The sequence below is a fragment of the Phaethon lepturus genome, unplaced genomic scaffold (assembly GCF_000687285.1).
Source record: "Phaethon lepturus isolate BGI_N335 unplaced genomic scaffold, ASM68728v1 scaffold55551, whole genome shotgun sequence".
NCBI lineage: Eukaryota > Metazoa > Chordata > Aves > Phaethontiformes > Phaethontidae > Phaethon > Phaethon lepturus.
The window spans coordinates 1-25,995 of record NW_010519492.1 but is presented as its reverse complement, the minus strand read 5'-3'; the positions used below and the strand labels follow the sequence as shown (position 1 = coordinate 25,995).

The 25,995-nt window shown below is 36.9% G+C and overlaps 2 protein-coding genes across 2 annotated transcripts; one reads left to right on the top strand and one right to left on the bottom strand.

The window, feature by feature from the left end:
- Positions 1-611: 611 nt before the first annotated feature.
- On the top strand, positions 612-16,271 carry DNM1L (dynamin 1-like; the record flags this gene model as incomplete). Its single annotated transcript, XM_010297047.1, has 13 exons — positions 612-732; positions 1,343-1,474; positions 1,758-1,964; positions 2,158-2,278; positions 3,651-3,806; positions 3,911-4,000; positions 4,995-5,087; positions 6,764-6,820; positions 8,017-8,094; positions 10,377-10,544; positions 11,154-11,263; positions 13,795-13,954; positions 15,410-16,271. Coding segments are annotated over 13 exons (1,550 nt in total), but the record flags the coding sequence as incomplete, so codon positions are not given.
- Positions 16,272-21,659: 5,388 nt separating this feature from the next.
- YARS2 (tyrosyl-tRNA synthetase 2, mitochondrial) lies at positions 21,660-25,761 on the bottom strand (the record flags this gene model as incomplete). Its single annotated transcript, XM_010297046.1, has 5 exons — positions 21,660-21,979; positions 22,452-22,622; positions 22,923-23,078; positions 24,931-25,117; positions 25,626-25,761. Coding segments are annotated over 5 exons (810 nt in total), but the record flags the coding sequence as incomplete, so codon positions are not given.
- Between the last annotated feature and the right edge of the window lie 234 nt (positions 25,762-25,995).

Sequence of the window (25,995 nt, the reverse complement as noted above, 5' to 3'; positions counted from 1 at the left end):
TAAAAATAGCAAAATTAAATCCCCTAAAGCTTCTTCAGTGGATGGATTTCAAGCTATTCAGTCTCTTGGGGCTTTCCACTATACTGGAAGTGGGGCTGTTGCCTCCTTTAGCAGCTTCTCCAGTGGGTAGGGGTATTTCAAATATAGTTCCAAACAGATTGCCATCACATCTGGTCCTGTGTATGTGCTAGAAATATGTTCAGTCCACTCACACTTGCGAGTCCCTTGTTTGCCTTACTTAGTCTTCTCCACAAGTGCTTAGAAATGCCTCTAACCACATGTAATATGCAGAAATATTTGCTGTAATCAGTAATGACTGTAATTTCAAAGTGCATGGTGCTTAAACCTTTTCTTTAACCAGATCTGTGTGGGGAGCAGTATGTTTAGAGGTATATACTGTGGGGAGCAATATATTTAGAAACCAAGTACTTTCTTATACTCCTGTTGATAAGGGCCTCCAGATAGACCAAGACCACATATTCTTGGTGTTAGTCTGTGCTGGTTTGCAGTATTAGACTTCATGCAGCTGTCTGAGGAACTTTTTGAATAATGAATTTTAGCTACCCTGATCGAGACAAAACATCCCCATGAGTGAGTTTTCCTTTTGGTAGGTCGAAGAACCCTTGCTGTAATCACAAAGCTGGATCTCATGGATGCTGGCACTGATGCTATGGATGTGCTTATGGGAAGAGTGATTCCAGTCAAACTTGGCATCATTGGAGTAGTAAACAGGTCTGTCTGGGCACATTCATGCTATTTTTAAAACTGTTAATATGAAGTAATTCTTTTGGCTTTTTTAACCATGAATACGGTTTTAAGAATAAGGTGACTTGATATTGAAATAAACTTCTGCATAAGCGAGAAGCTTGTTGCTCACTTTTTAAAAGCCTGTCTGTTCTTCCAGTCAACCAACTGCTAATTTAGAAGGAAGTAGGGACACTTCTAAAGAACTGTAGTGTCACTTCTTCTTTCCGCTGTTTCATAGCTTGAGGATGCTTCTGGTCAGCTGTTCACATTAGCACAGATCCAGTACAGATCTTGTATATATTGGTGCCAACTGCATACGGCTATAGTACTGTTCACTTTATTTTTTGCATTAGCTAGGTCAAATCTCATGTAGTTTTGATAAAAGCATTGCTTAGTCTGTGTACAGCTGCTACCCATACTGATTTGTTGACTGCTGCATGGAACAACCAATCAAACCCTTTATTGTCTAAAGAAGATGAGTTATGTGTGTAAAGCAAAAACCAGCTGTTAGATGTCCTGTCCAGAAAAGCAGAAGTGTAAATCAATTTTACTTTGCATCTATTAACTAGTGTGTAACTCTGCCTTTTAACTTCAGGAGTCAGTTGGATATTAATAATAAGAAGAGTGTAGCTGACTCCATTCGTGATGAGTATGGTTTTCTTCAAAAGAAGTATCCCTCCCTAGCCAACCGAAACGGAACCAAGTATCTTGCTAGAACACTGAACAGGTATTACATATTATGTAAAATAAAATAAATGTGTGCTTCTATAAATTGGTGTACTAGAAATATGTGTAAACATTTATTTTTACCTTTTCTTTCTCATTTTGTGCTGTATAGAGATACATTAAGGAAAACTCTGTTTGGTTCCAAATTCAGTTTTGAATTTACTGTAATTTTCCTGAGTAAATGTTTTCCTTTGGTGATTATTTGCTATCTCGTCTCTGTTTTAATGGAGACGATAAAGCTGAAACTTCCTTTCTTCACATGAGGGACTATTTTCTATTTTTAGACTACTGATGCATCATATCAGGGATTGCTTGCCAGAATTGAAAACCAGAATCAACGTTTTAGCTGCTCAGTACCAGTCTCTACTAAACAGCTACGGGGAACCTGTAGAGGACAAAAGTGCCACTTTATTGCAGCTTATTACCAAATTTGCCACAGAATATTGTAACACTATTGAAGGAACAGCAAAATACATAGAGACTTCGGAGCTGTAAGTACCAAATGGTTTTCTAGAATATTGACTGAGCAGTTAGATCAACCCAGTGGCTCCTGTTGGCTTTCATTGGCAATAGTACTACACTAGAGTGTAACATATTCAAAAGAATCCAAGTAACTGTAAAAAAATCTTTGCAGTGAGAGCTTTTTTCTTGTTTGCTACTTCAGTTGTTTTTTTATTCTTTCAGATGCGGTGGAGCCAGAATCTGTTACATTTTTCATGAGACCTTTGGAAGAACTTTAGAATCTGTTGACCCGCTAGGTGGCCTTAACACAATTGATATTCTGACTGCCATTAGAAATGCTACTGTGAGTGCTCTATTTCTAAGTGTTGTTGCTATATACTGAATTTCAAGATAAGGTTTCAGTAAATTTGTGCTCCTTCAGTCCTGTGAATTAATGATCTCAGCTGAAAGAGTTAATATGAAGAGGCTGAATCATGCTTTTTAGTATTTTAAGTAGAAAAATTACAATATCCAAATTTGCAGCCATTATCCTATATGAAACGAGTTTAAGGTGAATGCGTACATCTCATTGCTGTCATTTGCAGGCTGAAATAAAGCTCAGGCCCAGTTTTGGCAACCCTTTGCTGAAGCTATTATATATTACAGAAATGGTGATGAAAGACTGCCTCTGCATTGATTTTTGCATTAAGCACTTCTGTTAGTTATGAAAACAGTCTGAGATGTATGGGCTAGGACAGATTCAGCTATTTTAATTCTATATAAGGGCCACAACTCTTCAATGGTTCAGTGTTTACATGACAGATTTGGTGAATATGGGAGTTGGTGTTGCTAAGAATTAAGAATAAGTTAACTTTTAAATTTTGCAGTATATAGAATGTTCACTCCTTAGAGCTTGACTTTGGATGTCAAACACGTAAGTCTGCCTTTGTACTGTGTTCTGTTGGGTGTGGACAGAAAGTCAAGTTTCTGCATGGTCAACAATTACTCAAACTTGGTGTGCATTAGGTACTCTGCAGCAATGATCTCTGTGCATGCTCGTATCCTTCTGTAAATATAAAGTGTAAACTAGCATTTAGTAACACGAGAGATGTCTTGTTTTTATGTGATATATCACATCTTTGTGTTTCTAAAGCTCATTTAATTGGAAAAAAAGAAGGACATTTCAGGTAAAAAATGTTTTATCTATAGTTAAGCATTGGTCTGTATGGTCATAAATTAAATTGTTGCAAAGATTGTAAATCAGTGACACTGTATTATGATTATACTTAAGAGAAAACCCATCTACCCTGCAGTAAGAATTGAATGCCCAGGACTGTCAAATAAATAATGTTAACTTTTCTCTGAAGTTAGGAAGATAATATCTTCGCCTTTATAATAAATTTCATTTAAAGTTGGATCCACAAATATGAAAAGAATTGTTCATAGTTGTAAGCCTAGAGTGACATTAGTAGGTAGAAATCCTCGAGTTTCTATAAGGATGCTAGTTAATCATGATTTAATGCAGAGTTTATCTTAAAGGTAATAACTGTATGTTTTACAGCTTTTGTATTTAAATATTCTTATAATGTGTTTTACTCTTAAGGCCTGTTCTGAGTGTTCTTTTGAGTGGAGGCACTGTGACCTGATTTATTCTGGGCTTCATCAAATACTACTACTTAGAAATGCATATTGTTTTAATACACAATTTAACAGCTTTTTCCCTCTTTTTGAACTAGGGTCCTCGTCCTGCCTTGTTTGTTCCTGAAGTTTCATTTGAATTGCTGGTAAAAAGGCAAATCAAACGTTTAGAAGAACCTAGCTTGCGCTGTGTGGAGCTGGTTCATGAAGAAATGCAGAGGATTATCCAACATTGTAGTAATTACAGTACACAGGTAAAAATGCATGTTTTAGAATTATGTTTGTAGTTATTTGGCTTCCCCTACCTTCCCTACAAAATTCTGGAAGTCTCATCAGTAAATTCTTGTTTTGTTTTTAGGAATTATTGAGGTTTCCTAAATTGCATGATGCCATAGTTGAAGTAGTAACCTGTCTTCTGCGTAGAAGACTTCCTGTCACAAATGAAATGGTAATTTTCTATCTACTACAATTCTGTTGGAAAAGTGTGTGTTTTCTGGAGTCTTTCTTGATGCTTCTGTTTGCTTTCTAATGTCAGGAACCCAAATTATTAGAGGAATCTTAACTTATATCTGTTAAATAGCTAAGTATTTAGTATCTACACAGTTTGAAACTTCTTCTATATTAGAAGATAGATACATAAAAAACAAAGGGATGGGGGAACTCTCTTCAGCTTAGGGTCCCTTATGTTTCAGTTTTACAAGAAGAATTTTACTAAAACTTGGATTTAACGTCTCCTAGTCTTTCTGGTATAGGTGTATTTCACTCCCTTGTAACAGAAGCTGTTCAATTACTGTAGAATTTGGGATGCAATGATGAAAATGAAATTTCAGTCCTTATTCTGTGTGTTTCGGAGAGAAAATCAACACGAAATGTTGATTTTGCTTGTAATGCCTTTAGCTACTGAGGACTAAAAATTCAACTTCCAGCTTTGAGTAAATATGTTTTAACATAAAAGTCTGCTTTGGGCTGCTTATTCGTGAGGAAACAAAGTGTTTCAGTTATTGACTCTGTGTATGTTTGATGTGAAAAGCAAAAATTGTTCTGTATGCTAACTATTCTCCATAGTGAGCCATCTCTCACTGGTTCAGATGATGTATGTAGCTTGTGGCTGGAGATGACTATATAGCTCACTTCATTACTCATAGCTTACACTCATTAAATTGCTGAGTTTTGCTTTTTTGTTGCTGGAGAGGTGTTAGCTTGATGAAGCTACCAGTTAAACTGATGTAACATCCAAAACGGCTGAAGGTCTGAATGTATTGCAATGAATGAATGAATTCCCTTCTTGCCTTCCGGATCAGAACTTTTATGTCTTTGGGGCAGTAAGAATGGTCTTTTGCTATGGTCAGTTAGACTATACTTTAGTATTCTAGGTCATTGCTCTTCACTAGCATTAGATTTACGCACTGCATTTCTGAACTGTGAATGACATTGCATTGCAGGTTCATAATCTAGTGGCCATTGAGTTGGCTTATATCAATACCAAACACCCAGACTTCGCTGATGCCTGTGGTTTAATGAATAACAACATAGAGGTAAGAAAATCCATTCTCTTAAAAGGTCTTTCGGCTCCTTTAAGTGAGAGCCTAAATAATTGGTAAAAGAACAAATGCTTCAATTTCTTTCATTGAAGCATGGTTCTACATACTGAAGTATAAAAATGTGATATATTACAAATATGGTGTATACTCTTTATCTTGTGATTTGTTGAAACGTGATATATATTAAAATGTGATATATTACAAATATAAAAATGGAGTGTAAAAATGTGATATATTACAAATATGGTGTAAACTTTTTATCTTGTGATTTGTTGATTTGTTAGATTTAAATTGCATGTTAACATTCAGGAACAGTGGTTGGTATTTCACTAAAAACAATTCTGCCTGTATTTCTGTCTGGAAAATGAGATGGGCACCTGATTGAGTATTGGCTGTTAAATGAAATTTTTGGAAGAGAAACTTTAAATAGGTAGTTGTAAAATGCTCTTTAACGTTAAAGTAACTGCATTTTGTATCTGACAGGATGTATCAATAGCTATAACGTTACTCTCATTCATGAAAGGGTAATACAAGGTTTGTTTCCTCTATTCAGGTTCTAATTCCTGCTTCCTTTTGGCATTGTTCTTGAATCTCTGTGTTACCATGCTTCAGTCTCTCTAAGATAATTTTCTCCATCAGTCTCCCATAAGCTGCTTACAATTTCAGTAGTCTTTCTGTTTTTCAAGCCCAACTTTGATAATATTTGTTGCTGTCATCATCCTATAGAAGCAGTTGTTCTACAAATGATCTGCTCAGTTCTTTTTTGCCATGTGATTTTTTTGCAGCACTTCATCCACCTGGCTAAGAGCACGCTAATATTCTTGTGTTCCCCTGCTTATCCAACACATTCTTTCATAGTAGTGTTCTTTTTTTAAATGCTTGTGTTATCATTTCTGCTCCTTAGTTATAACCTTTTACTTTCTTCTATACATAAATTTTGTGTTGAACGGGTATGCAGTTGAATTTGCCTTAGTACACTGCTCTTGAATCTAGTTCAGAAACAATGTGTATGCAAACTGCCGTGAGTACAAAAATTAGGACTTTGTGATGTTGAACATATGAGATTATTGTATTATTGTGTATTACTTAAACTAGTTCTTTCCCAACATGTTTCTGAACAGGACATTGAGATTTTTGAAGAAACAAAGCACATAAAACATCTTATTCTTATTCAGTGGACAATCAATTCTGAATTTCAAGAAAAATCAGATCTTTGTTTGTCCTGATTGCTTCAAGTACTGTTTTTCTATAAAGTGAATTCTGCTGCCTCTTTCTTCCTTTTAGGCTAATCATAGCTAACCCTGCTGGCCACAGGATCAAATCCTTTGAGATTACTTTGAAGATTTAAAGCTTAATGAGGGCTGTAGGGTATCTATGGTGAGCCAAACCGTGTAGCTTTGATCTTGTTTTTTAAAGGCTCTAGTTTTGATTATGGAGTGTGTTGCAAAAAGTTTTTATATTGAGAATTTACTTTTGACCAGGTAATCAGAGTAGTTTTACTCAAATAATTGAGGTTTTCATAGGATCATAGTATGACTACATGACAGTGGATGAGATTAAATTTACTAGTGTTTGTCTCCAAAATGTAAATCGTCTGTAAAATATGAATCTCACATACATGTTGATACAGAGTAATACATAATTCAGGTCTTGCTGGATTGTTTTTAAAGGAACAAAGGCGTAACAGGTTAGCCCGGGAATTGCCTTCTGCTGTGCCACGAGACAAGGTAAGTAAATGTTGATTTTTATTTCTTTATCTATTTAAAGTTTAATGCATTCTCCTTTGATCCAATCTAAGTATTGGAAGCTTTGATATGCGGCCCTAGTAACAGTCTTGGGAGCTTCCGGGTATTGACTTTTTTTCTTTCAATTTCATAAGATAGAAGTGGAATGTTATTTTCTTCTTCCAAAGAAGCAATTTTTGGCAGGTTTTAAATCTGGGATTTCTGAAGACTTGCCTTTAAATTTACATTAATATTAAAACTTACTACTTGCATGTCATCTGAGGTAAGGCTTAAAATGTCTGCAGATGTTAAAGATGGAGTCAGAACTTGCATACTTCAATTTATGGGTGACACACACTGATTTCAAGAAATAAACAAGTGATTTGAAATATTCAGTGTGCCAACATAGTGACTTGGTGGGTGGTTGTTTTTTTTTTTTTAAAGTTACTCTTAAAACTGCAATTTATTGCAGTCTTGCTTTCTTTGGGATGAGGTGGTGGAGGTTATGTTTTCAGTTGATCATCATAATCCAGTCATGTATTCTGTCTCTGGAGCCTGCTTAGTTTTACCAGGTTTTGGGATTAGTTCAGTGACAAATAAGTAGATGGGTGGAAGAACCACGTGTCATGGAGAACATCGACTGTCGGTAGAAATGAATGCTCTGACAATCAGCTGGAATTTTAGGCAGTTAGGTATTTAATATTATGTAAAGTATTTAGAATTCAAATATACAGACTATAGTTTAAGCTTCTCACAAGTTGTAACAGGAGTTACTACAGCTGATAGAAATCAGTTCATTAAGTTTGTTAGCTTAAAAAGTGAGACAGAGTCCCAGAATGGATCTAATATTACTGCCTTTAATCAGTAGAAGCCAGCTGATGGATGAACTGGGAATTTAAGGTTCACTAGGGATTGCTTTCAGTGGTCTTTGATCCTTCTTTTTATTGACTTCATATTTATATCATCAGTGTAGGAGCTGAAATGAAATTGACGGCCAGTAAAACCAAAAAGATTCTTAATGGTCTTGGAGATGCTTTTTCTTTCAGCTTATATTACTGTTTTGCTTGCAAATTCAAAATATTTTCTTTTCTGGATTTTTAAAGATGCTAGTAGGTAAAAGTGTATGAAATTTGCTAGGTAGATTTGGTGGTCTTCAGTTGAATTTTCTTCCCCCCCCCCCGCATTTTTACCTTCCTTAGTCTACTAAAGCTCCAGGTGTATTGACACCTGCTTCCCAGGAGACTGTTACTGCTGCTTCTGCTGAGGCTGATGGCAAGGTCTGTCTTGATTTTTCCTATAAGCACTGCATGCACATTTCTGTTGTGGTGCACCGCAGATAATACGGAAAGCAGTTTGTATTTAGTGCTCTGTCACTGACACGGTATGCCTTACAGAGTATAGACGACTTGGCATTAATGATTTTAGTATGTGCAGTGCCAAGCAAAGATGTGCCATTAGGTGGCAAAGTCACTGCTTTCTGATTGAACTCTTGGTTGCTATATATTGTGGTGCAAGTATGCAGCATAATTTGCCTCAAACTGTAGTCAGTAGATTGTTTGGTGCAACAGTATTGTAATCAAAAGTGTTGAGCATGGTTGTTAAACTGCATGTTTTTAATGTGTTGACAGTTAAAGAAGGAGGACAGAAGATAAGCTAAAAATGTGAGTTTCCTGCTTCCTGCAGGGAATCTTTATAGGCTTTGTTCAAACTGAACCTCCTTTTTGTTGTTTCACATAATCGTTCAATCCCTGGTTTACTGATATTCGTGAAATGTGTTCTGCAGTGGTTTTTTACACTTTAGGTGTGCTTTCTCTCGTGTTAAAATAACAGCTCATTACTGTAAAGACATTTTTGCTAATAACTTTCACTTGGAGTCAGAAAAGATGGGTAGTCACAAGTTTGTGTATTAAGAGTACTAAGATGACTCAGGCTTTCTGCTTCATTGCATATGCACATTCAGCTTCCAGTGCAAAACTGCCATTTCTGTCCTGAACAAAGTAGTTAAAGTCAAAATCTAGTCAGTAGAATTTTAACTATTATTTTCATTAGACTTTTAGAGGTTCTGATAGGCTGCAAACATAAAAAGAAATCAAGAGCTGCTGAAGATACTGTTGTGACTTAAGAAGTTGCAGGAAGCTACCAAACTTGGTTTGTGTTTCCCACAAAACCTGTCCTTTATTAGGTGAAAGATACTCAAGACTTTTTCTTGTGAAAGGATGTAGCTTTGTTTCTGAAAAAACTTCGGAGATTAGAACAGGCTCCACAGTAATACTGAATGAGCGTGGCATAAGGATTTTTGCCATTTTGAATGGCTGTCTTGTAGTCAGAAATAGCGTAAGGGAGCTTTCCTCATCAATGTCTCTCTCTTACTAACAGAGATTGATTTGAATTCTTATAGTGTATTTTTTACAGCAGCTCTGAAGTATTGTGAATTTTGATATTTCTGATGTGCACAGTTTAGCTGGGTTTCCTCCTAGTATGAAGCTGTTGGTATTCTAGTTGCCATGCTTTGTTTCTCATGCTTTTTTTTAGACTGAAGATCAGCCTGTGGTGTTTTAATTGTAAACACAATAGATAAATTTGGCTTACTTCTTCTTATATCTGAAAGAAGACACCTGTAGTAATAGGTCAGAACCTTGAATGACCTTGAATGTTTTTCAAACAGCAGTAGATTTTAAAGCACAGTAGTAAATAGAACAGATACTAGGCTTATGGAAAGGTACAAAATAAAAATTACCACTGTTCCACATCAAAATAGACTGTTTTTTGGTTTTTTTTCTAAATACTAATTTAACAGGTGGTGCATACCATCTACTGATATTTCTTTTGTCCAGTGATTCCTAATGTTTAAGAGTTGGGTGTTATGTCCTTTTCTCAGGAGATCAGGGAGTCATTCTTTGTCTGGAACTTCCCAAAAACTCTGATCTTCACTTCCAGAGGATGGAGATTTTTTGTTTTGATTTGGTACCAGAAAAAAGCGTTCTGTAAATTGAGGTCTGGCAGCACAAATTACATTCGTAGTTGTGGTACCCGGAAACATAAATGTGCATATTTTTTAAGTGTTATTGTAAGCACCTTCAGTTTATATTTAAATTAAATACCAAAGAATTTAAATTCAAGTCTTCCAAGAGCTGTGGTGATCTTCAAAACATACTTTCAGAATGATGTGATAGCATAGGTTGTATTGCTCCAAGGATGTGTGGTAAAAGTGGTAAAAGCCAAATGGTTTAGGAAGACCATTCCATGTTTCAGGAACGCTCTTTCATTCAGGACCCTAAAAATGCTGCGGAGCTTCTCTATGCGAGGCATTTTCGTACCATTATTAGTAAGAATACAATTTTAAAAGCTTTTACTTTACTGGTACTTTGTGTCAACTGTAAGCAGCAAGGGGAGAACAAAGGTGGGGAATATGAAGAATAGAATGAAGGGAATATACCTACAAAAATCTATTTTTTAGTGAGTCTTATTATAGCTCAGTAGTAGTAGATTTTATGAGACACTGCTTTGCGGTGCCCAAGTCCTAACTCTCCAATATTTCTTCATTGCGCTGTTTGTGCAGGCTGCTCCTGGAGCAGGAGATATGTCTCAGGAGCCGGGAACAGGCAACTGGAGAGGAATGCTGAAATCCTCAAAAGCAGAAGAGGTATCAGCAGAGGAAAAAGCCAAGCCGGCTGCAGCCCTACCTGCTAGTCCTCAAAAAGGACATGCTGTAAATCTTTTAGATGTGGTGAGTCATGAAAGTCGAATACCTCCTCCTTGTAGTTCAGGCTCAGGAAAGAAAACATCTGAATTCCAGATCTTGTAACTTTGCTGCTAATATATGCTATCTTTGTAAATAATTACCACTATAGGGACAGGGAGCTCTAGCCAGTCTCTTCTCCTTTCCTGCTTGCCCAATCCTTCTTTTTCTGCCCACTCCAGTTTCAGCTTATTTGGGATAACTGGCTTCCTTTCACAAATTCCTGTGCTAGTGAACTCCTTGTCTATATCGCTGTCCCTGCAGAAGCAAATCTCAACTCATGTCTCAACTCAAATGCCTGCTCTTTTTTTGCTAAGTTGGCATTTTTATATTGGAGGAAAAGAATCATTAAAAACAAAAAACACTTAAGTTAAAAATAGATGGAGATCCTTTAAGTCTTTGGAGAACTTAATTCCTTTAGTGAGCTTTTAAAAATAAATTTAGTAGTGGTGCTCTCTGACCTTTGTTTCACAGATCTGGATTTTGACATGTCCATGCAGGACAGGTTACATCTATCAAACCAACAGACTAAAAGAGCAATAGTTTATTTTAGACTCCACAGTTTGAGTAAACTGCGGTTTTTATTTTTCTACATAGCCTGTACCTGTTGCACGCAAACTTTCTGCCCGTGAGCAACGAGATTGTGAAGTGATTGAACGACTTATTAAATCTTACTTCCTTATTGTCAGGAAGAACATTCAGGACAGGTAAAACAAAACTTCCTAGAAATGTTTAAGGCGTACAAATGTTGTGATATCTCGAGAGTTATGCATATAATCTTGTTATTTTATCATTTATATTTGTAAGCAGAGAGAAAATATATATTTTTTTTTTTTTTAGAAGGGGCAGTGGCAGTAAAACTTGAACCTTCACAGAATTAAGAAACCTGAAGAAGCACTTGTTTTGTCTAATGGTTCGAGTTCTGTATTATATAAAGTAAAAGGTTTAATTGATTATTTAGGAGATGCCTGCTTTTCTGGAGGATACTGCAATTCAGATGGATGATTTGCAGCAAATAACTGGAATGCACTCTAGGTGCTGTGTAGTCCTGACAGAACTTAGCCTTGCCATCCTGTTACTTCAAATGGCAAGGACAAATGGGAACTACCACTGCTAAGTTTTCTAGTATTTAGCCATAAGGGTGGAAATAGCATAAAAGTGATGTTTCTGTTGTATGCAACTATGGAAAATGCCTAAATTTAAAGTTTTGCTTAAAATTGTCATACTTTTTAAAATTAAGAACAATGTAAAACTTTGCTTTGCTTAAGTCTTTGTGGAAATACCTGACTTCAAATTATTTTTTTATATAGAGAGAGATATATATGGTAAATTGCGGGGGGAAATACAGGAATCTGGAAACCAGAGTTTAGGGCGGATTAGTGAGGTCATAGAAATTTTATTATATCCAGTAAACTAATAGTCCTCAATTTTTAGTATTTCATGTCAGGGAATTACTTTGTTTACCTTACTTTTACTGAAGTATTAGTACTAGTAGTGTTACCGCCTTGGGTACTCTAAACAAACCCTTCATGTTCTTTGCAGTAAATATGCATACATAACAAAATAAAAAGCGCTCTCAAACATTATAAATTTGATGTATTAGGACATCCTCACCTATTTCAGAAATGTTTTTAGGAAATACCTCTTGAAGATGGTACTCATGTCCATCCCGTATCATACTTTAGAACTAATTCAGGCTCTTACTTGGATAATTTGGATGGTATCTGTACCCACACAGGTTTGAACCTGAGTTTTGGGTTGCTTTTACTCTTACCAAGGTGACTTCTAAAATATTCTAGGCTTCTTTCTTAAGTTCTTCTTTTGGTAGAACTTGCAATGTATTGTCTTAAAAGGAGGATGTAAATTGAATTATTTGAGTACTGATAGATATATACAGTGTCATCATGATTTCGCAGAAGTCTTCCCACAACTGGCTAGAAAGAACTATAAAGCAGCAGAATGTAGTGGGAAAATTCCCACCTAAACTTGGGAGTATGATTTCAAGAGCTCAGGTGTGATGATGGGTCTTGGTTGATCGTGGGTCTGGCTCTTTAGACTTGCATGGTCCTTGTCAAGTTAACTCTGCAGTAACAATTGCAGCACTCTTGAGAATGAGCAAAAACTCTTGATCTGCCCACAAAAATGATTTTGATTTAGATCTCTCTATGGGCACATGAGAAGAGTGATGTGGTCACTACTGAACGAGTCAGTAACAGTTTGTATGTTAACTCCCAGTGCACTCTAGTTGCAAAATACTGCTGCTAAGAATTATAGCAACAAAGCTAACATGTTTTATTTCTCAGTTGGGAACAACCGTCAGTATTTTTATTGTCAGTTAACTGTCACTCTGATGAAATAACCTGAAGTGCCTTAATTCAATTTCTGATCCTTTGTTTTTATCGCCAGATTTTGGTACTGCTAGTATGATGATTTGATTTTGTCAATAATGTGTAAATATTTCCCCCCACTTTTTCAAAAGAGTACTGCTACTCATATCCTAAGTCCCAGAGAAAATCAGGTTCAGCTACATTCAATACTTGGAATTTTTTTCAGGAAGCTTAGTGGCATGGAAATCGGAGCCAAGACAGTGGTTTCTTTCAGGTGTTTTAGCCTGACATAGAGCTGAAAAATACTGTTCTACAGATTCTGTGATGCCTTTCTGATGGCTTGTTCTTGAATCTCATTGGCTGCTGCCTAAACCTCCATGCCAGAAAAATATATTTTTCACACTTAAACTCGGTTTGCAGTTTTAAATTGCCCTCACCTTATGTTCTCTGATATCAGAGATGATGTGGCCCAGTGTTTGAACAGTGATCCTCTTCTCAGTTTGTCTGCTAAGTAAGACTGGATGTATGAATTCTTTCTTTGCCTCTTTCCTTTCTCACTCACACATTAAGATTGGGCTGAAATACTTTACTTTTTGTCATGCCTAGCACAGTAGAGGCTCAAGTTGGTCTCCAGTGAGTAAAGTAATTTATTCTTATTTTTTACACTATGTGTATCCATGTTCTTTACAATGCAACTATCCTATTTGGAAGAAAATCAACAGGTCTTAAATTGCACAAGATACTGCATTTACTTGAGAGAGAGGTTTTATTTATGGTAGTAGTAGATTCGTGGTAGTTTGAGCCAAGGTTGTGTGTGGCTGCTTGCTCACTCACACTGTGCATTCTTCAATCTAGAGCAGACCTGGTTTTGGATACTTCTTTCTGAAGAAACAATCTTTATGTGCTTGCAGTGTGCCAAAGGCAGTGATGCATTTTCTGGTGAACCACGTGAAAGACACTCTTCAGAGTGAACTGGTAGGCCAGCTGTATAAATCCTTGTTGTTGGATGACCTTCTGACAGAATCTGAGGACATGGCACAGCGCAGAAAAGAGGCAGCTGACATGCTAAAGGTATTAAAAGGATCAGAAGCTCATGGGAGTAGTTAATGAAATCAAAATCCAAAAAAATCTCATTGATATGAAGACTTGCCTTCCTTTTTTCTTTGCTGCTTTTTAAGAGTATGCTGGTGTATTACTCCTCTCTGCTAGAGGAATTAAAAGCAGTATGTGACCAGGAAGTATTACATAGATTGAGTACTTGAGAAGAGGTGATTTAAACTGTATTTTGCGCATAAAGCAGAAGCCCTAATCTGGTGTTATTTTCACTTATACATTTGGTTTTAATAATTTGCTCTTATGTAACTTTACTTTATAGTGTTCAGCGGTTCTCTTTTGGGAAATTAAGCATACAGTCTTTTAAGTGCCATTCATTTGTGTGCTTCACCTAGAGCCTACTGGCTAATGGCTGGTGTACCTAGACAGTTACCCTGAAATATGAACAGTGGGAATGTTGGCGCTCACTTATGATGACCCCAGTGTACGTCTGTATGACAGTGCGTTTGTGGCATGTACGTGTTACAGAACTCTTCACTTGCTCATTATTCAGTTATGTGGTGTATCAGAGTCTGCTGCACCTACAGCAGCAATACGCTGCTTTGCACTGAACTGCATAGAAGAGAGTCCCTCTGCCAATTCAGCTCACTGAAGAAGTAGCAAGAGGTGCTTTTCTTTCATGTGCAGTGTGGTCAGACAGTGCGTGTTTGAGAGACTGGATACCCTGAAATACTGCTTGTCCAAGACCACCTGCAGCAAGTTTAATCTTTATTAAAAGATTTTATTAAAATCTTTATTAACTGGCAGTTAACGCTCTTTTAAATGGTAAACTTTATAGGGCCAAACTCATAGCTCAAACTTCCCAAATTGGAGCAATACTTTAAATAATGTTAGGATTAGTTGGTATTCTTAGCTTTTAAATTTGCAAAGTGTAGCAGGCTAGACTGCTGAATGCATCAGAATGCTAGAAGTGATATAAAATAGGTGCAGTTTTTCTCTTCTATTTTGAGGAAGCGTTAAAGCTGTGTGTTGTGAAAAAGTCTGCCCTTCTTGAGAATTTATTTATAAACACAAAATGTTAAGACAAACATAGGTGTTATTTGGAACACTGGGTATGCAGAAGTTGCTCAAAATGATGACAGTGAGCTCTTTTTGCTTCTAACTGGAAGTTCAGTTTTCAACTAATTTTTAATTGTTCTCTCTCTAGAGAAATGATTTAATGACACCTATGCTAAGTTTTACCATTATCTTTTGCTTTGTAGTGTTTTCCACTTGCCTAATTTTTTCCAGAGGGAAGGCTTCAGAGTTGTTAATCAGTAGTGTTGCAGGTTGTTACCACTCATTTCCTGATGAAAATTATTAGCTTTAATTTGATTTTTGACATCACACTTCCTAGACTGCTGCTGTTACCTCTCTGGGAAATCTCTTCAGAAAAACCAAATAACTTTGCCTTTCCTGTCTTTCTGTGTGCAGGCCCTGCAGCGAGCCAGTCAGATCATTGCAGAGATTCGCGAGACACATCTCTGGTGAAGACTGTACCAGCCGCACTATTTATATGCATTGGAGGTTACACTGACTTGAAAATTGCTAGGCATGGTATACGGAGTAGAATTTTTTTATTTATGAACTCTTATCTGTGTACTGCAACTGTGTAAATCTGCTCATGTAAAGACAGTTGGTTTGATTTGCAAACAGAAAAATATGCTATATTTTGCAAAATAAGTCATATTTAATCCACATAATAAATGGCTCTAAATGTTTCCTTACCAGCTTTCTGGTGCAAATTAAAGCAGACCGAGTCTACTGTCTCATTGACAGTCTCCTTTGAACTTGGGAAAAAACATTAAAGTTCCAGTGCCTGACTTGCTAAACAGGTTGCCTGTGGTTAAGATGGATGGTGTAGTCTTGTGGCATAGTTTTAAGCTGCTTTTACAATAGAAGTTTAAATACTGTGAAGAGAAGAGAGCACCGAGTATTTCTTTTCATGAATATATTGCATGTACTATGACAGATGGAGGTATCAATTTTATAGCACAGTAGAGACGTCTACCGCATTACTATGTATGTGTGTCCCCATTTTTTTCCCCAAATGTTAGAACTGCAGACAAAACTTTGAACTTCATTTAATGGAGTATCATGTGGGAAGAATTAGCCTGGAGCTTGTGAACAGTAACAGCCTACTAAAAAGTGGGTACAAAGTTGTTCATGTGCACTGGAGCTTGTGTATAAATGTTTGGGATTATAATTAGGTACACAACCATTTTCCCCTTTCTCCCCTGTGGGACCAAGCCCCTGGATCATCCTATAGTTAATTTGTTATGACAGAATTGAAAAATAAAAATGGATTTCAAAATTGTAATGGGATAATAAGTGTTTCTTTTAAAAACAGATTAAGTTGGCCAGGGAGAAGGGGATCCCCACAACTTATTCCAAATTTTGGAATGTATGACAGTATGGAGGAAAGTCTGTGGGACTGGAATATTTATGCCAGAGATTACAGTTACTTTTGAGGAAATTTCACTGTGCTGTAAGTAGCTCACTTTTTTTTTTTTTTTGAGGGCAATCCTAAAATTAGTGAATTTTAGGTTGGACATTATGTTGCTGAGTTATTTTCTTCTGATTATAATTCATACAGATAAATATTGATCACACTAGTCTTTAAGAAGTAAACATTGTAAATTTTATGAATAAAGATTTATTTAAACTCCAGCCAGCACACTTCCATGTACTTTTCAAGCAGATTCACTTTTCGGTATAAAGTAAAAATGTTTACTATGGTGTTGCTGATATTTTATCTTTAACACAACTTGCATGAAAAATAGGACACTGCTGTTAACATCCATGGCTTGCTTTTACAATATTGGGCCAATATAGTGAGGTTTTTATTACCATATTCAGTTCCTTTCTCATTTCATCAGGTAATGGAAATAGAATTCCTTTTGTAAGCTGCTAAAGACTGAAAATGTAAAAAGTGTTAAAACCTCAGTTTACAAGAAGGTCTGTTTAAAACTCTATTTTTCTCATGGTAATCTTCAGTTTGGCAACAATACAAGCACAAGGAGTGAGGTCAGACATGCAACTTTTGCATAGTTTTTGCATGATCTGAAATAATTCATGCAGACCACAGAAATATGTTCTGTATATTTAAACAGCCTAAAAAGTCATGATGTATGCATTACATGTAATGAATACAAAGGAAGTAATTTTAACTTCCTGCATTGTATCCAGGGATGGTAATTCTCAACTTGAAGTGCAAGCCACTTCTCAAATCAGTTTTGGTGAACAGTGGAAGCTTCTAAAAGTTTTGTCAAAAACATTACATTTCTGTTTGGAAACCACCTCATGCCTCTCTCCCTTTTACTTTCGACACCTAAGAAGTATGTTTTCAACAAGGTAGAGCTGTCCGTAAGTTAACTGCTACCTAAGCTTTTAACTCCCGAAGTTCAGTCAACAGTCTCTTGTGAAGAAATATTCTGACTTGTAAGGTTTTGAAATGCTGCGTAAAGCAAGCAAATTCCATTTATTTAAGAAATTCCTGCAAGTGATAACTGGCTCTGTAATGTCATGTGAAATTTCCACAGTGTTAACTTGTTTTTGAAATGTTATGACTTTTTTTGTTTGTTTCACAAAAATTTTCAATCTGGTAATGTTTGAGTGCCAAGAAATGAACTTGATTTGTAATCCTTAATGCAAGTCTTTAAAAATCCATGCTGTAACAGTCCTGTTATTAAATAAACAGATAATACACAAAATAAATTATCCCAGAAATAAAATTTTGAACTCACTTGTAGTTCAGGTGGCAGGACTTACATGCTCTTACAAGTTAATAGTATAAATACCTATATTTGTACAGCCTTATGTGTGTTTGCACTTGCCCTCCTGCAATTCTACATTGTTAGTTCTTGTATAGTTGCCTAAGTCATAGTGTAGACAGGCTGCTAGTGGCTATTAATGACAATCTGTTGTCTAGAACTGAACTAAAATACTTAAAATGCTACTGTTACTGCCACCATTAAAAGAAATTATGGGGAAACCGTGGGGAAAAAAGCCTAATAAAGACAGCAACTGAAAAATTCCCAGATTAGTCTGATGGTTTACAAATGTCTTATAGTCCACCTTAGTTAATTTAAGCTAGAAATACTTCTGTCATCAGTGCACAAATTTCAGCTAACTTAAAATAACTTGCTATCCAGTAAAACACACAATCATGGGGGAGAATGATCACTGTAGCCAAGTTTAGATTGGTAAATGTTTGACATTAATACCTGACCTATGTGTGGTACTACTGTAAATAAAACATAGTATCCCTAGGTGATTAGTTTGTCAGTAAATTACTTGGGTATTTTAGGAGTCAGTTTCAAATTTCACTTAGTGGAATAGATGGGTAAGGGGTTAGTCTGTGTGCTTCAAACTGTGTTCTGAAGTAAACATAATCTCACATGAAACTTGCCTTACCCTCTGCTTTATGGAGGATTGACTTTGAAAGATGCCAGATTGGATACTGCAAACTCGGGTCCCTGCTTTATGGAGTACAGTAGGGGAAACAATTTGCCAGTCTGTCATGCCCCTGTTGGTAACTTGGCTTAAATTACCTTATCTTGATTATCTATCTTTTTTTCCACCCCCCAGTTAAATCCTTTAGCTATGAGAGCAGATTGCCTGCTAGTTTTCTGTAGAAACTGAAGATGACAAATGCATGTGCCTTAACTTGTTGCCAGTTAAACTGTGTGGTTTGAGGTGAGAGCTAGATTATTAATACTTCAGAGTTTAAGAGAAAAACAAAGTAGACCACCAGAATATGGTTTTATGCCCAAATAGCGACACTTTGTTTCAACTAGTGAAGGTGTTTTTGGGCTCTGATAGCTCCCTTTTAGTTTACTTGCTGCATGCCCTTTCACCCTTTACTTCTTTCATTGCTAAGTTGCCACAATAATTTTAGTGAAGTCCTCCAGTTTTTGTTGTCCCCAGATGCTGTACACATTTGGTTTTTAATATCTATCTGGCCTAAATAACTGCTTTTCTTCTTGCACTTCCAAATCACACATTTGTAGACAGCCTAAATACTTTAATATTAGTTTCTACTTGCTTACATTTGAACAAGCTATGTCTCTGATTACCTGAACACACCTGTTTTGGGGTATATAAGAAACAAGACCAGGCTAAGAAAGAATACTCAATTTTTTTTGTCATTCTTGATTCTTGACCTAAGTATTCAAATGCTCAGTTGTGATACCCCATACAGTCATGAAAAGTAGCGGTTGTGTCCAGCTGTTGCTTTGGAAAGAGTCAGGGAAGGGTCAAAAGGAAGCACAGTATAAATATCTTGGAGTTTATGGATCTTACTAAAAACCTTGTATGCAAAAAATTTAATTACCTTTTTTGTTTTTGTAAAAATAAATCCATTTAATATGTGATCAAAGTGGGTACTAACACTTTTCCACAAATTTCAGCTTTTTTTGATCTGCACCATTTGGACATGAAGCAAATAAATACGGCAGGAGAGCAATCAGACCTGAAACATGACTTTACTCCTAGGAGTTTATTTCCTGCAACCAGAAAGTAACTGTCAAATCTAATCTGTTTTGTTTCTCAGGAGGCTAACACGGGTGTGTACTGGTATATTTTGTTCCCAGGTGCATGTTTCCCTATTGCTATAGTCCTTCTGCCATTTAAGGAACAAGGAAGCTATATTAAGTGCATGAACATACCTTTCTATGCTTTCACATCAAAGTTGTGATTTTTCCCTCCATATGCTTTCTTAGGATAGCTCTGATCATTACTGCAGGTTAAGGCAAATTAACAAGCAACACAAACCCGCCCTGAGAGCTAACAGGGTATGTACAGCTTTTTTTTTAAGGTACGAATGACTCTACTACTTTTTATTTTTCTTTATATAATGAGATATCTCTGTCATAATCTGTTATCAGGCAGGTAAGTGGGATGCAGAAACTTAAATTAATACTAGTAACTCCATGGAGCGAGCTACTGAAAGTACTACCATATTACAGTTTAATAACCTGAAGAAACTGTGATACTGTATAAGCAGCAAGCCACTATAGTTCATTACTATAGAACTGTTGATTGACAGTGCAAATAAAACTACCATCAAGTTGATCACATCAAGCTGATCAACATCAAATAAAAAAAAAAAGCCAGAACAACCCACCTAAAAAAACCAACAGAAACTCCCCACCCACCTATAGAATCTATGGATTCTTGAGATGTATTAACATTTCTTGTAATTTCCCCATTCTTCTCATAGGTTGGGTGGCTTTAAACCAGCTCAAATAACACCACAAGAGATGAATTGTCACATTAAAGTAGGTAAGATTAAGGCCTCTCCCCTTGTGGCTGCTATGACTGCAAAACTGTATTGTCTAGGAGTTTCATGGACTTGGAGATGATTCTTCTTGGCCTATGAGTGAGGATTACTCTAAACCTTGAAAACAACACTGCAGACAGCAATCAAATCACCTCATAAATCAGACAAAGTTTCATAATGTGTTTGTGCTGGGGCAGGAAGGGTCCTTTAAAAAAGTTCAGAGCCAGCCAGCTACATTACTGCAAGTCAATTGACCAGTTCTAGGTAATTCAAATATGGGCTTGTACTACAAATAATCTTAGTAACCACATGTGGAGTTTGTTGTTGTTCAAGTGACCTTGCTGTTCAAGTACTGTGGCACCTATATTGCCTAAGTAACCCAATCCCAAACTCACCACAGGAAGGGACTTCAGCAAGGTGTTCCAGTCCATGCTTACTTGATTCCAGGTGTGTAAGCAGCTGTTAGTGGCTACTAATAAAAAGTGGTGGTGTTTTGGAGCAATAAAGCAATACTACCTTTAAATGTAGATGTTGCTATTCTACCAGCTCTTGAAGTACACTCTCACCTGCATGCTGTCTTTACAAGAAAATTAGCAAGCTATGATCCCAAATGTTGGCTAAGGCCATAAGCAGTAGGATCACTTTCTGGTCTTTCGTGAAGAAGTGCTGCTTTTGTATGTTGACCTCTCTGAAGGGTCTGCCTTTAACTGCAAAAGCACTATAGCTGCCCTCACATGTTTCCTGGTCCAGATACCTTTGCACTGCTGTTCACCCACAATTCGCAGGCACTTAAAAAAGCCAAGTGAGTACCACCCATGTTGTAAGTCACACTAAGCACACAGAAGGCATAAAAGGGATTTATCAGGCAGATTTAAGCTTTGAAAGGGTCTATACTCACTTGCATTTCAAGAAGTGAATTTGCTCTGTATTACCACAGTAAGGCTGGAAAGCTTTTATGCAGTGTGCCCCCGTACATAAGCAATAAGAAGCTTACATACTAGGACTTAATCATTCTGCTCATTTATTGTGACTCTTCTGCAAACCTGTTTAGAAAAAAAGACATTGATCATAGGTTGGTTGTCCTTACCCACTTACACAGGATTCTACACAGGATTCTCTGTTAGGATGCTCTGTTAGGATGAAGTCAAACTGGGCAGCAGCATACCTCCTCTGTAAGAAGTACTGGTTTTGAGTATGCTTTTGCTCATCTGGCTGTGGATTACACTGTAGAGTACCTGGCCACCGTTGCCCCCTACAACATGGAAGGTTGCTAAAGGAGGGGAAGATCGTCTCCATTTCTGCACTTTGAAATAATCTTTTCCTCTTCTTGTGCATATCCTCTTATAAATGGTGCTCTAAGTAAGGCAGAAGATTTAAAAACCTCTTCAGCAGTATAACTTTGCTGCCTTTATTTGAACTCTGTTGGTGTATTCTGAAAATGAACCTATGGTATTGGGCAGTCTGTGAGGCACGTAGTAATGCGCAGCACAGAAACATCTTTGAGTACATCTTCGAGCGACAGAGTCGAAATGATGCGTTGTTTTAGGGAGATACTCTGTTGTCACAACTGCAGCCATCTTATAATGTAGTAATTTTTCTTTCCAATCCTAAGCAATGATACTCCATTCTTGAGAATATGCTGTCCGAGAATAAGAACAGTCTCGGGATTGGTTACTCGAATCCCATTTATTGAAACACCACCATCTGTAATTTTCTGGTACCTTAAAAAAAAAAACAAAACACAAAAAACAATTGGTAATTGCAAGAGGAAGCTATTTATTGCTGTTAAGTACTGAAAGTTCAGTTAAAGGTTTCTTGGTTGGATCCCTAATTGAATAAATTTTAATTCTCTTGCACTTTACTTTCAGTCCAGGTCAAGAGTGACTGAAATTAAGCTTAGCCTCTACCACTCCCATTCTTTTTGAGTGGTACAAGGAAACTTAGGCTGTTGCCTTCAGCTGTCCCTTCATGAGGTAGATTTTACAGCTAAGGTATATGAGACTGTATTATTCTACACTTCTACTTCAAAATGGAATGATGCTGCCTGCTGCCCTCCTCTTTAATGCTGGTATGCAGATCGCTAGCCTCTTTCGACTTGATTTGGCTTTCCTGATCATTTGTTTAACTTCTGAAAGCATACTAGTACAACCTCTTTATGCGAAGTACTACCGAAGAGCACAGGTGGTAACATACCCACTAGGTCCATCTGGAATGGCATTTGCTTTGCGACACAAGTCAAGAACATTCATTCCAGGTTCAAGCATCAATTCAGCTGAAGGGGCTTGTCTAAAAAGTTCCTGTAACTCTTGATCAGACATAGCTTCCAGTGCCTCCACACTGCTGTAATAAAGGGCCTTAGTGCACCTGTGAGAACAAAGATCATTCAAAAAGCGTGCTAATCTCACCTTCACACAAAGTGCTACTCAACTAATCAGATTCCCCTCCTCAACTTCTTCTGAGGGTCCACATGGTAACAGAAGTACTTAAGTACACACTGATTTTTTTTTTTTTTAATATTGTTAATGTATTTTTAAGTCTACAGTATTACATTATCCTCTTTTGACAGATGAGCAACAGCTAACTACATGAAAATAGTCCCTGAAAAGCTATGGATAATTACCACTAAATAAATATGAAAGAACTGCTCAACAAATCAAACTTCACCTCTTAGCAGATTCTAGTCCCTCTCTACCATGAACAAGCTTGGTTACTTCTGCAGCAAGTCGTTTCTGGGGGCCCCATTTTTCAGGTTCTTTAGCATGCATTTCCATGATGTGGTCAATCTCCTCAAGAGGAAGGAAGGTGAAGAGTTTCAGGTATCTATGAGCAGGGAAAAAATTATTTTGTCTATATAGCCATCATTACAGATTTCCTGCCTTTATCATTGAAACTTCATTAACTACACTAAAGTGATTCTTAGCGAATTTAAGAAGTCCATGTTACAGATGTTCTGTCCTTTCAATCAACTCTGTTTTTGCCCACATGCTTCAGCTTACCAGGGTAACTCACATTTTATTAATATTCTGCCCAGAGTAATGTCTTCAGACATAAGAGAGTGTCAGGTGCTTTTATGAAGCTTGTATTGCAATCAGCAAGTTGGGTTTTCTCTTTAAACATTTACAGGATTTATTGCAATTGTGCGTCAACTAACAAGGTTTTATATTCTTAGTAGTTGCACAATACGGTAATGCAAAATACCATTCTGTGGTGATCATGGCACAGGAGTATGCTACGTATTGACAAGTATCTCAGCAGGAAAATTATTTAGGGTAATCAAGAATTTAAAGGTGTGTATCTAAGCATACTCATTACAACGAAGCCCATTTTAATGGGCTTGCACTACCATGAAATGCAGTGTATTGCCAAAAAGTACCTTTACTGTTACAAAGTCTGAATGCATGAAGTATTTTAATGTTAAGTACCCACATACCCTTCTTTTCAGTCTGAAAAGTGTTGTGGATGCAGAACCTAAATTTGAAATACCAGGGAATAAACCTTTCAGAGAGGTAACTGACAGGTCACAATATGAAAGGGAAGTTACCTGTCTGAGGTTTATGAAGACTCAGATTTGACAGTGATAGTGGAGTTTAAAGAAAAGCAGATTTAAAAGAGAATAATCTAGCAAGTTATTAAAATTAACGTTAATGCCCTGAATAAAGCTATTGGCTATTTCTTTTCAGCCATATCACTGGCACACCAGCATGGAGGCTAGTCATCAATGATGGAAACCTGTCAGATGGCATTTTTCATATTTCCTCTACCCTTTCATGTTCTCATTCTATGATTTTAATATTTTTACACCGGTCGGTAAGAATATGAGTTACGTGTGGTTGACTTGGATTCAGAGACCACACAATGAATCAAATTTTTTTGAATTTTGCTCACTGGAATTGCTCTACTCTTAAGTAATGATCCTTCAGAATTTTGTCTTTGTATGTGCTACGAGGTACAGGAAGAAAAATGTTAGACCTTCAGCAGTACACCTATATAATCTATAAATAAATATACATGTACTGGGAGTGCATGACCAAAATATTTTTACCGATAGGGATACATGATCAAAAACACTTGGAGACCACTGATCTACAGAGTTAATATAATCATAAAAATGAACTTCTTGGCTCTTTCTTTACAAGGCACTAATTTAGTTTGCTTAGGGATATGCAGTTTTTAATGTGACGCAGTTCTAGAAACCGAACTTTATGTGTTTGTGTATAACCAGTTAAGTAGCTTCTTGCTATTAGAATGTGGTATTCCTGGATACCTCATACTAAGTAAAAACTCGTAGTAATTAATATCATTAAACTGCAGTTGCTTATTAATCAGCAGGAGAGATTTCATTTGATACTGCCGTGTTATGGTACTGAAATTAACATACCTCATAAGATAAAGCCACTCCACTGGCAGAACAAAATGCGTTATGCTTTGTTTGTTCATCCACACTCTATATACATTATAAAATGTATGTGACAGCATATGGAGACAGGTTCCACTATACTGTATACTTGGGAACCAGTCATGCCTGTTTATTTAACAAACACAAACTTGTAGTTAACACATCCTTGTACATGAAGCTTGTGTTGCACATATCTAAATGGAATAGTTACAGAGAACAGTTAGGATCAGGTTTTGTGAACAATGACAAAGAGCAAGATGAAGAAAAACTACTTACTTTTCAACTATGTTATCTTGTTGTCTGACAAAAAACTGATATAGCTCAAATGGAGAAGTCTTATCTCTGTTTAGCCAAACTGCATTGCCAGCAGTCTTACCAAGTTTATCTCCAGTAGTACTGGTAATAAGAGGTACAGTAATTCCAAACACATCTGTTCCTGTCATCCTGAGAAGGAAAAGAACCACTACATATTAAAAAAAAAAAAAAAATCACATCTTGGTAAAGCTGTGTAAAACTTAGGCATTCTGTAAGATTCTATCCTTCACATAAAGCAGTAAAATAAGACCGGAGTGAGGTGAGAGCAAAAAGATACCAGAAGATTGTTTTGTGACGAGTGCTTTAAGAAAAATAAAACTTGGACTTAAAAACTAAATTCTTTTGTGTTGAATGAAGAAGTTTAAATACTTTAAATAAGTTAATTCATAAGCAACAGCACTAGCAAATTCGTATGTCCTGTGCCTTCCTTCTGCTCTGAGCACTAACTGAAGCTGCTTGTGCCGATTCTCTAATGTCTTTTAATAGTCAAGCACGTACTGGAGTACAGGTGTTGCCACGTACTCACCAGTTTGCTTGTATACTTCTGTGAATTTTGTAAGACTCCACCAAATTTGGTGGATAAGCAAAAGATCATAATCAGCAGCAGCAGCAGCAGCTTTCATTTTATTTCCGAGAAGAAATGCAACCACCTTTACCAATATACCAGAACTGCCTCTGCTTCAGTACAATTACACTGGAACGCACTGGCCAGCAGAAGACTTGTCTCGATTTTGTCCCACGTTTCAGGATATCTGATTCGGGTCCTTGGGCAAACTCATTCACTACAGGAACCTACCCCTTTTGTTAAAAATTCATGTAACGTTTCACGGAAAAGGCTTGAAACCATGGCCAAAACGTACGTATGCGCCCAGCTCGCGGTCAGGCCAGTTAATTCTTCGTCTCCAATCCCCCACTTTTGCCTAAAGGCAACTCCCCGAGGGGAGACTTCTGCTCCTGGCGCCCCACCGACCGCAACACCGAGTTAGGACACCCGATGCCCCGACCCCGCTCATCGCCCCCGGGGAC